The sequence below is a fragment of the Cryptomeria japonica genome, chromosome 2 (assembly GCF_030272615.1).
Source record: "Cryptomeria japonica chromosome 2, Sugi_1.0, whole genome shotgun sequence".
NCBI classification, from domain to species: domain Eukaryota; kingdom Viridiplantae; phylum Streptophyta; class Pinopsida; order Cupressales; family Cupressaceae; genus Cryptomeria; species Cryptomeria japonica.
In genome coordinates, this window is record NC_081406.1 from 625,857,063 (window position 1) to 625,874,759 (window position 17,697).

The following is a 17,697-nucleotide window of genomic DNA, read 5'->3' on the forward strand; positions in this document are numbered from 1 at the left end:
TCCTCACAAGTAGCTAATACTCTAAATGAATACACTGACGAACTCATGACTCGTTGGCTACCTTTTTCTCAATGTGGTTTATTTAGTCTTCATTTCTTCATTTAAATAGGCCTCTCATTTCGTATCTCCTCAAACTACTTTTGCGCATAGCAGTACATACGAGCAGCCCTCAATATCTCTCAACCTCTTTTTCAATATCTTTCACCCTCTTTTATATAATTGGTCCATACAATTGTTTTTGAATGAATGATTTTAATGACATCCATGAGACTGAACAGTCTAACGGACCAAGGAATAACAGCCTTAAATAGTCGTACAATATTAACAATCATCTGAGGGCACCATGTCAAGAAAGCCCATCCCTAGCTACCAACTGCTTTTCTGTATATAACTCCAATGTTTTCTTTAGTGCCTCTTTTTCTAAGATTACAGTTTCTCGTCTAGTGTTTGAAATCCACAGCCATAACATCCATTGAAATTTGCTATGTGAACTTCCCAATTACCTTAAAAATTTGAAATTTCGGGAAAGTACTCCATAATGCCTTGGAATCTAAGATACATAAAATGTTTAAAACAGCCCAAACTTTTCAGAAGTTAAATAGTGTATTTTCATATGCTCCAAAACAAATTGGAAATTAAAAAATATTGCATATTAAAAAGCATCCGATAAAATTGTTCACACATAATATAGTTGCAAATTCTAGACTCTATATAATGATAGTTGTAACTAATTGCTTTTTCTTATAGCAATTCTAACTTCTAAAAAATTAGAACATTGTACACAGGCTTGCCATCACGTCATGATCAAAAATAATCTTAAATTGCAATGTATATATTAAAGCATTCCTGCTGAATGTTCTTTCCATCGATGGTTCCAATGACTTCTTAATCCTCATTTGAAATTTACAAATAAAAGAGGTGTACATTTCATTCATTAAACAAAATCCAATCCCAGTGTCACAGTTCAGTGAAAGTAACAAATTATCCTCATAATATCTGACATACCAATCTTGGAAAGCAAGATCCCCGTGTTGAACATTGAGATTTAAACAACTCCCACTCCACATTCTTTTATAGACATCGGCAGGCTGGCTTTGAGTTTAGAGCAGAATCACACATCTTTTCAGGGATGCTTTTAAGTCACGTATGACTGGTGGTGTGTGCTACTTAACTATGAAAAAACCTAAATTAAAATATACTGAGTTAAAATATTAATTAAAAATGCTCTTTATTGCACACATCATCATCCTTGCCTATAGTTTAATGGCAGAATGACCAATATCGGTGTCTTTTCAAGAACTTTCCTAGATCTTATATGGCTGGTGGCATATACTACATAACATTAATGAAGATGCTTAATTAGAAGCTTAACTAAGATATTGGTAACAGATGTCCATCTTGCATCATGTGACAATATTTATTACAATCAAACATTGTCTCACAAAATGCTTACTGCTGCAAATCAGAAATGGAATTTGAAGTTAATAAATAAATCCACATATTACACTAGCAAATCACAGAAGCATACCAGATGAGAGTGAAAAGAAACCTATAAGTCTACATCTTTTGAGACAGATATTCCATCTACAATATAAAATTGAAACTACAACACTTAATTTATGGATATTCTTTGAGAACGAATTGGACCACAAATTCAAAAAATTCTACATGCTAGCTGCTAATACAAATCAATAGCATATTTGGCCTCCATCAAGTTCTGTGACTGTTTTTCCTATATGTACACTCAGAAAAACATATTTGTGTTGCATAAAGAGAAGTCCCTTCCATTTTACACACTACATGGCTGTCAAATACTACTGACCCTCCTTGTTGAATGATACGGACACTTGAATCCCTTAAACAAAACCAGTAACAGTCGAGCGCAACCAAAATAGTGAAAAAATTTGCTTCAGAATATTTGAAGCAATTTACATTCAATCCTGGACCTGAAGCTCTCATATTGAACTTGGTGTTTTGGCAAGTGTACGTACTTCAAGTAAAGAACCTAAAACCCAGAATATTCTATTTATCCAAAACTAAATTTCAAAGTTTTAAGAAGCATGGTTCTATCAAGAATGTTGCATGTCATATTACATGTTATACATATATTCCCATGTCCCTTACAAATTATGAGAAGTAGCATGTAACCAAAAAATACCTTGTAAATGTTTGATATGACCACTACTTATGACGAGCATATGCCTGCCCCAAAATTTGTAAGTTCGGTAATTGCTTCAAAAATAGTTACAGCACTTGTAAAGTTAAAATACCTATCCTAATGTACAGCTATATTTTCCCACAATATAGTCCAATGGTAATATATTTTCCTTCATCCACATCCAGTACATGTAAAATGTGTCCAACTACCTAAAGTTTAAAATTAAAAGATAACTGTCTTCATCTCAAATATGGTAGCAACTAATCGCATCACAATATTTGAAAAATACTGAATCCCATACTTATAGATGATGAATTCATAGTGTTTCCTTAAGAGTCTCTACAACGTGCCCAACACATTGAAAAGGATCTGTCTCTATTATTACAAATATGTCTAACAACAGATATAACCAATATAACAAGGGCCTGCATTACAGCTTTTAAAGGAAACAATTAATAATTACAAGAACTTTTCCATTAGATACTTTTAGATATTGAAATCACAAGAAGGGATTATGCTGATGCCCCGCATAGGTTGATGCAGAAACTTCAGGTCTAGTACCTGGACCATGTTGCTTGGGCTTTCAAACAGGTTTCCCTCTCTGTTTCTCAAGCTCTAAAAGATCAAAAGGGATCGTGTCCTTCCCAGCATCATCATTTGCCAAAGAGCTTCATTATTGCATCCAGTTGAACAAATGCAAGAATTCTATGACCTGCCTCCTTTGATCTGTGTTTTTGTTACCTCTCTGTGTACTGGCTTCTTTGGACTGTGTGTCTGTCTTTCCAGGCATGGCAGATTCTTTTCAGACTCTGCACCCCACCATTTGGAAATTGGGACCATCTGCTTGCTCAACAACCTCAGAGCCTAGATGTTTTCATTACCATCACAATTCTTAGGTATACTTATAGGCATAGGGGCATTTGCATTTCTTTGGTTCACAATCAAATAAGTGGGTCTTTGGTGACATCATTGTCCATTCCAGATTCCACAGTGATTAAAGGAAAGGTTAAAAACTTGCGGTCAGGGCCATTCATGGACCCCTTCGCATATCTTATTGGTGATCCTAGCCATTACAACAATTCTGGTCCTGCTGCTTTTCTGGCATACAAGCGGCTTCCTCAGTTTCTAACTCTTGCAAGCAAAATAGCACTAGGCTTTGCCATTTATCAAGGTTGCTATACAGCTGACTGTCCATCTATGATGGCACAAAATTTTAATAGGGAAATTATCTAGGCTATAATGTCTGCTACTGGATTTTTGATAGCATGTGCTCAGCAGTGTAAGAGAGACAAACTATTCTATCCCCTCTATTAAGCTCAAAGAACTCAAAAACCTCTCAAGTAAAAAGATAAGCAAAATATAACTCCTAATCCAATTGGCAACAGTAATCTTTAAAAAATGTGAATCTCCTAATCCCTTCAATAGAGAAGGGGATCTATGAAACGGTGCATGTGCTAAATAATCATGCTCTATGGGTGGGTCCATCGGCTAAATGGGATTTCTCCCTATGGAAAAAATGAACAGCAAAAACCAAAGAAATGATTAATTAATGCAATTATCCATGTGAAGCAAGATATAAAAACACCTAATTATGTAAACATAAAAAATACAAAACAAAATAAAATAAATTGTAACCTAGTGTAATATCATTTCTTAATGCAAATACCAAGAAGACGAGGAACCAATGCAAAATACCAAGGTTTTTATCCCCAATAAAGCTCTACAAAATGAAGATCATTATATAGTAACACCCCAAGAAGGGTAAGACAAGATGATATTATTCATTCATTTTAAGTTACATTTGATATCATGAATTCTTCATTTTACATAAAAAATATTCCAATGCATATACAACCATGTGTAGAGTAGTAGTCAGCTTCTCCAACTAGCCGAATGATGGTCTAAATATGTTTTAAAGTATATCTTTGAAATCCATTTGGTGAAGTCTTTCAGAAATGTTCAGTATGTTATTCACAAGTTTTATAAATATATCAAAATGAATTTTACCCAAGAATAGCTTGAATTTTAAACTATTAAACAGTATTAAGTGCACTCATTAGTCCATTAGACTTACTAACTTCTAGGCTACGCCCTATATTATTTCTCTTGCTTTCTCTTCTGTATGCAATATTCCTCAAGAGATGATTTCATGTTTTAAGGAACTTGAAGTTAGAGGGGACAAAGGAAGAATATGGGAAAATATAATTTTATAGTGAAAGAAAAGTTTAAAAATGAATTATATTGCATAGTGCTTCTTATAAATGGATTTTGCAGTAGGCATCCCAAATTGGATGTAACGATATTTTGTGACTGTGAGATGCAAAATCTTGATGATCTACATCTGAGAGAAAGACAAAACAAACGTCCAATAAAAATGCTTCTAATCGCAACCTTAAATTTGCGATGGATCTGCAAATTTGCATAGGACATGAGTAAAGTGCATGGGACTCTTCCCCAGAAATTGTGGACCTATAAACATTTGATCTGGAAAAGTGGTAGCCAGAGTGAAGCAAGATATGCAAATATGTTAAACTCTGAATCATACAAGCAATTCTCCATTTATGTAAATTGAATTTTGGCTACAAGACTAGTGACTTAAGCAATAAAGATCACCATGGCACTCGGTGATCTTCCTTGTATTGAATAGCAGCTATTACAAATTCACGGTAAATCAGAAAATTGAAAAAAAAAATTATAACATCAAGAACAAAGCACGTATAGTACAAGGCAGCCAATTTTCAATGCTGCATATAAATGAAAGGAATGCTTCCTGGCAACTCAAGGTCAACAAAGCAATTTAGTATATTTTGAATTGCCTATAGTGTGTTAGAGAACTATTCAACAATACGTATAATATTGTCAACCAAACAATACTGAAATACCTTCGATCAATGCCACACGCTAGAATATCCCACTCATTGATATGGTGTTAAAGGCTGAAAAAAATAACCTGCATAGAAATTTTTAAAATCTGTTAAATCTAATATTAACATTAAAAGGCAAGTTTTTGTAACATACGAAGACCTTTGTTGCAAAACACTTACCAGAGCCTAAACAAATTGGAACGTTGAAACCGGTAGCAACTTCAGGAACTGATAAGGCTACTGAAGATCAATCAGAATGGGATGAAAACTTCAAAACAATGTCAATGTTTCAATCATTTTGTGACTGTTTTCCTGCTCTCAAAGAAGTTCTCCTCAATTTAATTGGTGAAGTGTGCATAGTCGGATGCTGTTGGCTGTAAAATTCAGTGAAATCAAGACGAAAGGACAGAAATTTCAAATCAACGTGCTGTTGGAGAGGAAGTTGAGCAACGAATCCCTCCAATAAAGATGAATGCTCAACAGCAATAGCATCCATCTCTTCTCCCATGGTACGCAGAAATTCTCCTGTGAGTTGTAATGAGGATTTCCTTCCTCCCCCAACCCACGATCCCAGCCTTTGAGGTTCTTTCTTTGACTTGTTTCTCGATAACATTTCACCTCTACAGGAAATGGGTTAAAAAATAAATCCTCGATAGTTAAAGAAGAATAAATTGAATGATGATAAGATATCAAATACAAAACAAATACATACGCACTATGATATAGTCCATTTGCAATCATCACAAAGTAAAAATAAATACACTAGCAGCAAAAATGTAACAATTTACCTAGCCTGCATTTCACGGGCACCTTCATACAACCTATCAGCATGACTTCTAAAGCGCAAAATGAGGTCAAACAATGCAAACAATGTTTTACACAGTTGATGAGAACGCTCCCCAAGGAGAGACTTCTCAAGAATAGAATCAAGGTATTTTTCATGAGCAGCTATAAGTTCATCAAGATCTCGTGCTTGTTCCATTTCATCCAGAAAGTCTACCCATGAGTACTCAAGAACTTCAAACATTATATAGTACTGGAGATTTGTAACAAAATGATTCATCTCATTTCTTAATGTTTGACACCGCCTTAAGACTGCTACAAGTTGCAACTTTCCTCCACCATCCTTAGTGGCAAATAGCCTCGCAATAGTGCAGTTTGGTTTCATAGTCTGCCAAGTTGCACTAAGAGCATGTTCCACACGTTTAAGTTTCCAAAGGAAGTTGAAAATTTTAAGATACCTAGTCATGACAGCTTCTGTAAAGATAGTGTTCAGAGGATCTCTTACATTATACTCCAATGAGAATACATCCCAGCCCCTATCACCACTATTGTGTGGCATCATCTTTACTCTCAGCCTGTCCAATATATCTGTATCATCATATTGGGCATTGGAGGCACGAATTGCACTTTCAAGGAGCCCTGCAAGCTTAAAGGAACTTATAGTATTAGCAGGTTGGGATAGATCAGGACCCACAATATCCATGAGATACTGAATGAAGTCGCCTTGGCCTAGAAGCAAATATCTTTTAATTGCAAGGCAATGTTCCCTGAATTTGTAGCGGCCATACATTATTTCTATCAAATGCTTATCTATCCTTTTAGCTGCTTCGACAACCAATGTCTCCAACGCCTCGGTCTCCCCATAACCAAGGCCACCCCTCCTGGTCGAGGTCCCTGCAGCAGCAGCAGCTTCTGCAGCAGCATCCGCCCAGCCCTGATCCTCACAGCACACTCGTAGAAAATTGATAGATTTCCCTGTCCTCAAAATCCTCTTTGCAAGAGGCTCTGGGATAAACAACGGTAGCATGGCACTGTGAAGATGGTACCCATCTCGCCATAAGGCTTCAGTTTTGAGGTTTGCTGCTTGTCCGATGACAAAAAACTCGGAAAATATGTCATTCAACTCCCCTTCCAAAACCCAACTCCTCACCATCTCATACAGAGGTGAACAAACCCTTCTCAGCAACCTCTTCATGAAATCCCTAACCAGTGGATCACCATGCTGAGCATGCATGTGGATTGCACCAGCCATGGCACCCCCCCTCAGATTCTTGCAATCGTCAACCAAAACAGCCATCAATCTCATCCTCACAGTGGGCTCGGCAAGCCACACCATCAACCTTCGCAAAGACAAATAATTCCCCACACTCTTCCCCTCCTCCATAACTGGTATAGGATTATGCACTTGCCCTTCCAAGACCGCAAGCAGTTTATAATAATCCGACAGCTCTTCCTGCAATGCAGCGCAGAAGGCCTGCCCCACGGTTCCAATCGCCTCGATAGGCCCACACTCAACACTCTCTGAAATATAACCCTTAACCTTCTTGTAAAGCCAGCCCAACTCGCACAGCCTCCTAACCAGAATACGTGTACCCCTGGGCACCCTGTAAGATTCTACCACAGCAAAACCATCCAAATCCTTATCAAATTTGACATACCGGCCGTCAATACCCTGGCAAGCATAAAGAACGTCCTTCACCAGGGCACCCTCAGTCACTTCACACTCTTCACGGCACACTTCCACATACTCCCGGAACGCCAAGGACTTTGCATTCTCGGGATCTTTAGACAGCAAAAGCACCCCACCTGGATGATGATGTTCTAGGGTTTTATACTGATCTGGGTTTTTATTACTATTGTTATTATCGTTATAAAGCTGTAAACCCCTGAAGCTATCAGGAAGGGAGTGAAGGCCACCCACGGAGGCGGGAGCAGAGATGGTGGAGGTGAAGAGGCCCCCCCTCTCCTTCCTCTGGTCCTCCGAAATGGCCCTCAGGAGGTAAAGCACGGCCCACTTGTTATCAATGCAGGACTGAGCAGAAAACCGGCGGTATAAATCAGCAAAAGTAAGGGCGTCAGAAGATCTACCTTGATGAACGAGCTGGCGCTTGATGGCCTCCGACATGGCCGCCTCGTCTGTGGCCAGCGATGGCGTTATTCGGCTGCCGACTATTCGCATTGCGTACTGGTAAGCCCTCTCCACTCCCTCATCCCCCACATTCTCTCTCGGCACCATGCGCAACACCAAATCCCGCACCAATCCCGCTACCTGCTCTCCCATCTTCAACCTGGTTTCCTTCAAACTGGTGTTGACACAGTACAGGCGCCCCTCTCTTCCGGACGCCGCCAAAACAACTTCATTTCCTCACCATATCCGGAATTGCACTGCGTCTTAAGACCCTGATCGCCGTCCGATCCAAAGCAAACTCCCTGAGATAAAAACAAGCACTCCTAGTCTAGTCGATGAGACCTGGGTTCGATCGCGTGACCGACCAATAACTCCCCGTCGCTTGGGCTATGATCCAAACTGGATGCGTTCAGCTGGATTTGGGATTATTATACTACTATATTTTATTTGGGTGTGGGCGAATCTCCTGGTCCTGTGTATTTCAGTTTTGTTTGAAAGGAATTCTTGCAAATTTTTTACTACTAAAATGGAGGTCGATGAGTTTGAAAAATATTTGAATTGGGAGGGAGGAGGACTAACTCCGCACAGTCTGTCGTAACTTGTGTTTGGATTGCTTTTTTCAGGGCGCCTTAACAATCTTCAGCTTATGTTGGGGTTATAAATTTTTATTCTTTATTCTTTTTGTTGAGGAAAAAAATCAGATTAGCTCATTTCATGGCTATTGAGTTTATGGGGTCCATGCTTTTTTATGGAAGAGTTTAATGAGTTGATATATTGTGATTGATATTATGTTGGGATTATTTTTATAATTTATTTTAAATTTCGATTTATAATTTTTTTTATTGTGATTTTTTTGGTTCTATGATAGATCAAGGAGTGTGATCAACGTTGGAATGTGATCCAAAATGTTGATGTAAAATTTTCGAACACAATTGAATCTAGAAACAACATCTCTCTTTTATTATGTTAGAGATGGTTTTCATAATTTACATATTCTTTTTTTTTTATGTTTTAGATGGGTCTTACAATTTATCTCTTGAGGGTGGACTTAGACTCAAGTTTCATGGAGGGGGTCTTCCTAAAATATTTTTGTAGGTGCTACTAAACAACTTTAGGAGCATTTATCAATATTGTGTCTCATGGCTTTTTTTAATAATGAGCAAGATTAAGCTTTAAGCTCCAAAATTTCAAGTCTACTAAACATCTTTAGGAGCATTTATCAATATTGTGTCTCATGGTTTTTTTTTTTAAATGAGCAAGATTAAGCTTTAAGCTCCAAAATTTCAAGTAGTCAATGGTCTTATGATTATTTTTTAGCAATGAAAAATGATAAATCTATAAATATAGAGCATGAATCTAAAAACTATTGACAAGAATTTGAAAATTATAGATTAATGGTTTGTTGCAACAAACCATTAAGAAGTGGGTGACAAAAACTTTTAGGTTGTGGTCCCATTATGGGCTTTAGGTCTATTTTGAAGGAGCAGGGTATCCCTTGAAGCCAAAAAAATGCTACATGATTAATCATAATCTTTTCTTCTCCAATGGAAGCCCCTCCTTTGTAGTTCAAAAAAATCAAGGGGGTGCAATTTGGGTGGGCTAGAAATTGTCCCAACAGCTTAGACTTTTTTTCTACCACTTGTTAATCATATGGAGTTTTTGAATTCTATTCAATTAATTTTTTTATTGTTTTATTTTAGATTATTATTTCATATTTCTTACAAAATCAAAGTAACATATAATGTTGTTTTTTATTACAAGAGGGAATTAGTAGGGGTAGTGGAATGACTTGGATCTTCACTTGGAGTTCACCTCACATCCTTCATTTTGTATTTGATTTAGCACCCTCCTTTTGAAGTAGAATTGTAACTATGTGTACTATTAAGAACCTTAATTTTCTTTTATTTGTGTCATACACTCAAAATTTATCCCATGTTAATTCTACACAATCATGTATCACGTTCTTGGTCATTTGTCTACCTTGGACGCTAGTTCATTCATCGTTGTTTAGCTAGATAGGACCATGCACAATAGTCTCCTCCAAATTCAAAATATTATTTTCCTGCCAAAACATTTTTCCCCTCTCACAAACCTTATTCTAGCCCCGAATGGTTATAAACAAGCAAAAAGTGTTTTAAAAGGTAGGTTTATAAGAAAAAGAACAACAATTAGAAGATTGCAAAAATTACAAGCATAATTCAACACACATATACCACTCCTATGCCTTCATCTCAAACTTGAAAAACCTTCATTAGAGCTCCCTTATCATCTACTTTGATATGCACACCACCTCTTTCTTAAGCACCTAGACTTTACACACTCCAAATGCATATGTTTATAAATTGTTAAATCAACCTTGGGACTTGACCTTATGGTAGATGCCATAAACAACCATTAGTTGCATATTTTTTGTTATAATTGTAAGTCATGGTTTAGCTACAACAATTGTTGATGATATGATTACATGCAATAAATCAATACATTATTAGGACACTAGCATGTAGGAATGGACAAAGCTACACTGAAGTAGACACAATCATGTCTCTTCATATATCTTGAGCAAACTTTCAAAAAGTAAGTTTCATGCTCAAACCTAATGACACTAGAACCTCCCTTTGTTGACTTGTTTTTTGTTTGTAGCTTCTTCAACCTCTAAAATAAACACATTTCCTCTTTTCCTACTCTTATTTCACCTTTTGATTTAAACGCATATGTGCAATCTCATCTCGTATAATTTGTTACGTAAATTTGAATAATATTTTATTATGATTGAATTGGATTTTGGATAAGGAAACCTACAATGCAATTAGAAATAGATGATAAACAACTTAATGCAAAAACTTTGTTTTGTTCTACATTTTTATGAACCTAGCATTCTTACACTCAAAACATAAATCTTCTTTTTCCCAAAAAAAACTACACCAAAAACCTCTTTTACTGTCCTTATCTCTTGCTTTCCTTTAGGTTGGCCCCTTATACATTGTATTCATCTCCAATACTTCTCAAAAGCACTGAACTAGTGCTTCCTTGTTCTCTTTACATTCTTATTTCCTTGTTTACATACTTCCCCTCTCTCACATGTCCTTTGGTTAGAGGCACCACCTCTTTCGTGATTCTATTATAAGTTGCTCTCACTTCATACTTTCCACCTAACTTATTGATTTATATTATTGTCATTCCTATCTTGCTTTCTCGTCTTCTCATATTCTCTTTGCCTTATCATTTTTTGCCACTTCCTCTTCCAATCCTACCTCTTTACATGTGTGCAACACCTCTTTGTGTATATGCTTTGTTTGAAAATCACAACTCTTTCTTGATTTTTATGCATTCACTTCAATTCCCATTTATCATCCATTCAATCCTCTAGTGCTCTTTCTTTTCTTGCCACTGCATTGTAGTTCCCCTTTCATACATTTCATCATTATCATTTTGTACTACCTTAACCCTTCCTAGTGACTGGAATCCCTTTCTATTACTTCAACTCATGTCAAATTCAATGCTACCTACTTTTATTGTTGACTCTTTACACCATCCTCAAATCCTTGATCATGTGATACTCACTACCTCTACTTATTCCCTTGACACTATCATGGATCACATAATCCACTACCTAGCTATTGTACCCTTTCTTAGCTTCTATCCACATTATTTGGACACTCTTATATCTTTTCTTACCATCTCTTGAAAATAATTTCCATCTTTCCTCCCTCTACACTCATCCTTTATTCCCTCACTATTCCCTCCCCTCCCACCCTTCAAGGTCCATCATAATGCTTTGCTTGAATGTGATGATGTATTTGTTCCCTTTCTTGATCACTCTTCTAAATTGTTGGAAATATTGTTGCTATTGATGTTTGTTTATGTTGAATTTGAACCTATTTGTAAACCCTAATAAGATCCAACCACTAACCCTACATCTTCAAATTAATTCAACACAACATCAATGTTGAAATTACAAATACGTGTGAGTAACAATTAAATAAACCAATATACCTTCACATGCATATGAGGCTTGTCTCCATTGTTCTCCTATCCTCCATGATCTTGCATTGATGATTTTGCTCTTGAATTTGTGTTGCGCTTGCACGAGAGCTCAAGGAAGAATGGATGTGGTTGTGATGAGGTATGCTTGTGATGATGTATGCTAGAATTATTTTGATTGAATGTAAGTATGATTGCTTGATTGGGGATTTACAAAATGGAAGGAGAAAACCTCTTTTATAGAAATCTCCAAGAGAACCAAGGGCTTAGATTAAGAGGTTAAATTATGAATGGTCACGATCACATAAATGAAAGAGACTCATGAAGATTTGAGGGTAGGTAACTTGGTGAAGGGAGAAGATTAAGAGGTGGAAAGGTAAAGGGTATGAAAGAATATGATTAAGAGGTTAAATTGAAATGGAGGGCTAAGATTGGGGAGTAGGTAATTTAGGGAGACGTGTTGTAATGTGGATAAGAAGAAAAAGATAAATGAATTAATCAAAAAAATAATCATGTTTGTTTAATTAATAGAAGAAAGGCCAAATAAATTAAATAAATAAAATATTTTTTTAGTTTGGGAAAGAGGGATAGGATTAAATAAATGATATATATTTATTTAAATTAGAGAGAAGAGGCTTAGTGAATTAATTAAATAAGTGAAAACATGTATTTAATTAATAGTGGAAGAGGTTATGTCTTCGGACGTGTAGTGTCACGGTTAAAACACTTTGTTGATGAAGCGGCCACCAAGGTTCAAACCCCTGCTAGGCCATTGTTCTCATGGCCCTTGTTTCTTCGTTGGGTCATTGTGCTTGCAGGTTTGAACAAGTGAAGTGTGGGGATAAGGTCCCCCATTTATGGCCTCACCGATTCATAGGTTTGGGTCAAATTAAAAAGTTTACCAAGAACTAAATAATAAAATAAATAGTGGAAGAGGACAATGAATAAATAAATAAAAACTATTTAATTAATAGAAGACATTACAATAAAATAATTAAATAAATAATAAATATTTATTTAATTAAAGGATAATTTTAGGGGAGAGTAGATCACAATAATTATCACAGAAGGATATCACATGCCAAACTCCAAAGGCCATTTAGCATGTTGTCCATGAGGAAGAGCCACGATGTCCTAGACTCACACTTTTGTTGATTTCATGTGATTAGGATTGATTGGATGTGTGTAGATGACTTGGGCTAATAATGATAAAATGACCAAAACTAGCAGAATGCAACAAATACAAAATGAAAACTTAAAATAGAATGGCAAGAATGAGATGTAGACATTAAGAAGGACCTAGATATAAAATCTAGAGCTAACTGTGCAAGATAGAAGCATTGGCCGCCCATATTTGAAGGTTGTGGATTCTCGAGAGACAATAAAAAATGGAATTAAGAACCATTGCACTCTTGTCTCCTAAAAATATAGGTTAAATTGATAGTCCACAGGGGTGTTGGGCACCCTAGTCCCAGGGTTTCTATCTATTCAAAGTTTAGTAACTCATGTCATTGTCTACTCTATTCATTTATACATGTCTCATAGTCATATATGAACTCAAACACACAAAAAATAAGGAAAATGGTTATGTGGTATAGAGGATTTCCTAATTCAAACCTTGTATTGGTGTTCCCACCTCCACAACAATAATGATTAGATAAATGTGTACCCTTGCAAGGACAAAGGCTAACCTAGCTTATATATATATATATATATATATATATATATATATATATATATATATATATATATATATATATATATATATATATATATATATATATATATATATATATATATATATATATATATATATATGTCGAGAGATATCCTTCTTGAGGCACCTATTTTTAATCATTTTTACTCCATAAAGTCAAATAGGCGCCTCGAGAAGGATATCTCTCAACACACACACACACACACACACACACACACACACACACACACACACACACACACACACACACACACACACACACACACACACACATATAAGCTAGTAGCAAACGTGACGCAACATTGAAAACATTAACCAAGTCAATATTTAAATATATAGTATTGTATTATAAAATAAAATTATATTAATATTTATTTATTTATTTATTTTGGTAGTTAAATCACAGGGATTTTTAGCCTGGCCTGCACCAAGAGAGGCCACAAGGGGGACCTCTTCCCTGAACCCAACACTCCTCCATAACCAATGCACTCCCTACTCTCTCTACTTCACTCTCCACCTCTCCTCCTCCACCTTCTCTTCTCCTCCCTTTCCTTTCCAACTCCAACTCTCATTCTCCACCTTCTCTTCTCCTCCCTGTTGTCTAACTCCATCTCTCCTCCTCCACCTCTCTTCTCCTCCCTACCTTCCAACTCTGTTGCACTACACTTCTACCAACTACCTACTGCCACCAACATCGATCATTGCACCTACTACCTTCAGTCACCTCCATTGCTCATCTCCACCATTGCCTTATCCCTGCCTACTAGTTATGTCCCTCCTTTCTCCCCTCCTCTCCCCTCCTTCCACTATTACCATCTCCTCACCACCTTCTACGCCACCCTGTGACCAGTCCAACCATCTGTTGGATCACCATATGTTCCTTCCATCCTCTGTGGCCTTCTCTGTTGGACGCCGACCATCGAAGCTACCATGGGAGAGCTCAACGGTCGCCACCAATTTTTGGCAAGGGTGGGACTCGAACATAGGACCATTGTACTTCAATGGTTCGTAGCCACTGCTACGTTGTGAGCTCATGCCCAAAATTATATTAATATTAAATAATATTGTTTTATTAAAATTATTTTCTCTAAACATGATTAAATATATAATGAACCAAACCATAATCATATTTAAATGTATAATATATAAAAAAAGTTGAACAACATTTAATCCTACCCATCCCAGGGTTAGGGTTAGGGTTGGGATAAGGGTTAGGTATTAGGGTTAGTATTACAATTAAATTAGGGATTAATTAAGGTCATAGTATGTGTAGATGCCTAAAACTTGCAAACCTAATTAAATAAAATTTATTTTGTTTAATTATCATTTATCCACCTATTAATTAAACTAAGGTTTATTTAATATATCCCTTTTCTTGTAGACCAAACATTAATCAAATTCAAATATTTGATTAATTCCCCTTTCTATCCATTAATTAAATAAATTCTATTTATTTAATTGAATCTCCTTTTCACATTTTAATTAAATTTATATTTAATTAAAATCATCCTTATATATAAATAAATCAAATTTATTTATAAACCCCCCCACTTGCACTTTCCTACAAATGCAAGTTGCATTCATTTTTGGTTGAACATCCTCCTACAAAATCCACTTGCATCCTAAGCATCCTTCTAGAATCCCTCTAATCCCACTTAACTAGCCTAATTTCTTCTAATCATGTCACATCCCTAAAATTGGGGAAGTCACTTCTCCAAAATTGGAAGAAAGTCTTCTAAATGCATTAAAGACTTTATCTCTTCAACAAGTTAACTTGTTGAGTTCCCCAAATTTGTAAGGCTCTTACAAATTTGTATCCAAAGTCTCCAAACCATTAATGGTCAACTCAACCTTGCCACATGATTAGAGACTTTCTCTCTAACTCAACCCTCATTTAACCCAGGGGTCTCATCAAGCACTCATTGTTTTGACCCTAGTTATCCTATTAACCCTTGCACGAGAGTTTAACCTTTGGGTAAAAGCTTTATCCACTGGTTAATCCTAATCAACCCTAACCACACTATCCTAGGGTGACCCTCATGTCTTCTCAGACATTTAATGCCTCTTGCATCTCCTCTCAAGCCACTTCTTGTTGACAATTGTCACCATTTCATTGGTGAAAATTGTAAACATGGATTAAGTACCTTTCAATCCTAGCCTTTGTTAAGATTATTGAATCTTAACCATCTGTTTCCCTATTTTCCCTATAAGTAGGACTCACTTTCTTCATAAATCCATATCCAAGTTTTCATGCATCTACACTATAGTCACACAACACTAAGCATTTTACTTCCCTTTGTTACAATAAGCATTTTAGATCATTTGAATAGCATCATAGCATAGATTTTTATCATGTTTTAGCTTATCACGTTAGTTTCATTTCCATTCTAGATCAATATCATCTTCATATCATACTCATGCTAGCTTAATATCATACTAATCTTGTTATCTTATACCATATCATAGTTTTGTATCAATAGCACATGCTAAGATCTTAGTTGCACTTGCATTTAGATCTGTTATCATATTATCCATCGTTCTTTAGGTAGTCATCCTAGAGATCAAGTGCTCTTCCAAATTGAGAGCCACCTTGATTTGAAAAATCCTTGGAGATAGAGAACAACGAGACGACTTTAGAGATCTTGTTTCACTAACTTGTTTATGATTTCTAATCTCTAATATAATGTTCCATTGGTGTGCTTGATTTGTTTATCATTTGCAGGATTCCACACTTCTAAGCATACATTTTTGCCGCCCACTGTGGGGCTCAACCCCATTTTTAGACATTTCTAACCTTTTTTTCTGCAAGATGATCTACATAAAATTTTTAACATGCATTACCTCCGTTTAGCGCATATGCACTTTCTTCTAGCGCATATGTTCTTTTCTGTAGCGTATATATTTTGTTGTGTAGCGCATCTGTAACCCGTTCTGACGCATTTACTTGGTTTTTTTAGTGCATAGGCACTTTCTTCTAGCGCATATACCTGATTTTGTAGTGCATATGCTGTATCTTTTGGCACGTTTGTAAAATTTTATGGTTCTTTTAAAACAGAGTTGAAACTTGTAACATGGTCAAAAAATTAGGCTTGTCTAACCCACTTGGATTTTGATTTTCACTAATCTAGTTTGTTGCAGAATTCTAATAGTGGTTTTTGCAAATCCAAAAAGAGTAGTTTTTCCTTGTTAACTAAATTTTTAAGGTTGGATTAAAAAGAATTCACTTCTTTTTAGCAAGTAAAAAAAATCTCACACTTTCTTTTTGGGTTTAAAAAGAACTTCACTAGTGTTTTTGGGCTTAAAAGGAACCACAGTTATAAAGTTTAAAAAGAACAACAACTCAAAATCTTTCAATTTTGCAAGATAGGGAGATAACCTCTTTTTGGGTTTAAAAAGAACAAGACAAATTTCTCTTTCTTGCAAAGTCTAAAAAGAACATTCCACACTTTTGTTGCAAGTAAAAAGAACAAACCACTTGTCAATTCTTACATTGAAGCGTTTTCCATTTTCGTTGACCAAGATTTCATTATCCTAGTATAGAAAATCATTGCTTTATGGGTAAAAAGAACACCATGTTTTATTGGAGCAACATCTCCAATTAGGACTTAGAAAACAAATTTCTACGAAGGTTTAAAATAAATCATTTATTTGCTTTGTTTTGAGTGAAAGGTATATGCTCTCCCCTTTATTGGGTGACCAAAAAGTTAGACTCACTCCTTCATGCTTTATTTCATTTCAAGCAATTAAAACCTTTAGAGGGTCTGCCTTCTCGAGTTGCCTTGAGGGGGTAAGTGAGAAGGGAACGACCTAAGTGGGGAACGACTTTTAGCCAAGTATTCCAACCCACAATAATCAAATGTGGAGGCTGATGAAAATCCCCTCCAACGGTTTTGCTCAGCAGTTAGTCTTTCCTCAGTATCCTTGAGATGCATAAAGCCTTTGTTCTAAAGGTTGGGAAGCCTCCCGAGGGAGTTTATCACCGAAGACCGAACGAAATCATGATTATGAACTTTAGAAATAGAAGCCTCGCCGAGTTATTATCTAGACATTAATAATATCATAGTGC

At 36.1% G+C, this 17,697-nt stretch overlaps 1 protein-coding gene across 1 annotated transcript; it reads right to left on the bottom strand.

Annotated features, from left to right (window-relative positions):
• Positions 1-4,683: 4,683 nt before the first annotated feature.
• Positions 4,684-8,578, bottom strand: LOC131078669 (gamma-tubulin complex component 3). The gene is made up of 3 exons (XM_058016419.2): positions 5,811-8,578; positions 5,203-5,642; positions 4,684-5,108 (listed from the first exon to the last, which is right to left on the bottom strand). The coding sequence occupies exons 1-2, from the start codon at positions 8,084-8,086 to the stop codon at positions 5,312-5,314; spliced, it is 2,607 nt and encodes an 868-aa protein (XP_057872402.1). The 5' UTR covers positions 8,087-8,578; the 3' UTR covers positions 4,684-5,108; positions 5,203-5,311.
• Positions 8,579-17,697: the final 9,119 nt, after the last annotated feature.

Coding starts and splice junctions, on each gene's coding strand:
- LOC131078669 (XM_058016419.2), bottom strand. CDS start 8,086: ATGGGAGAGCAGGTAGCGGGATTGGTGCGGGATTTGGTGTTGCGCATG. Junction 5,643..5,810: donor GCCCGTGAAATGCAGGCTAG/GTAAATTGTTAC, acceptor CATTTCCTGTAG/AGGTGAAATGTTATCGAGAA.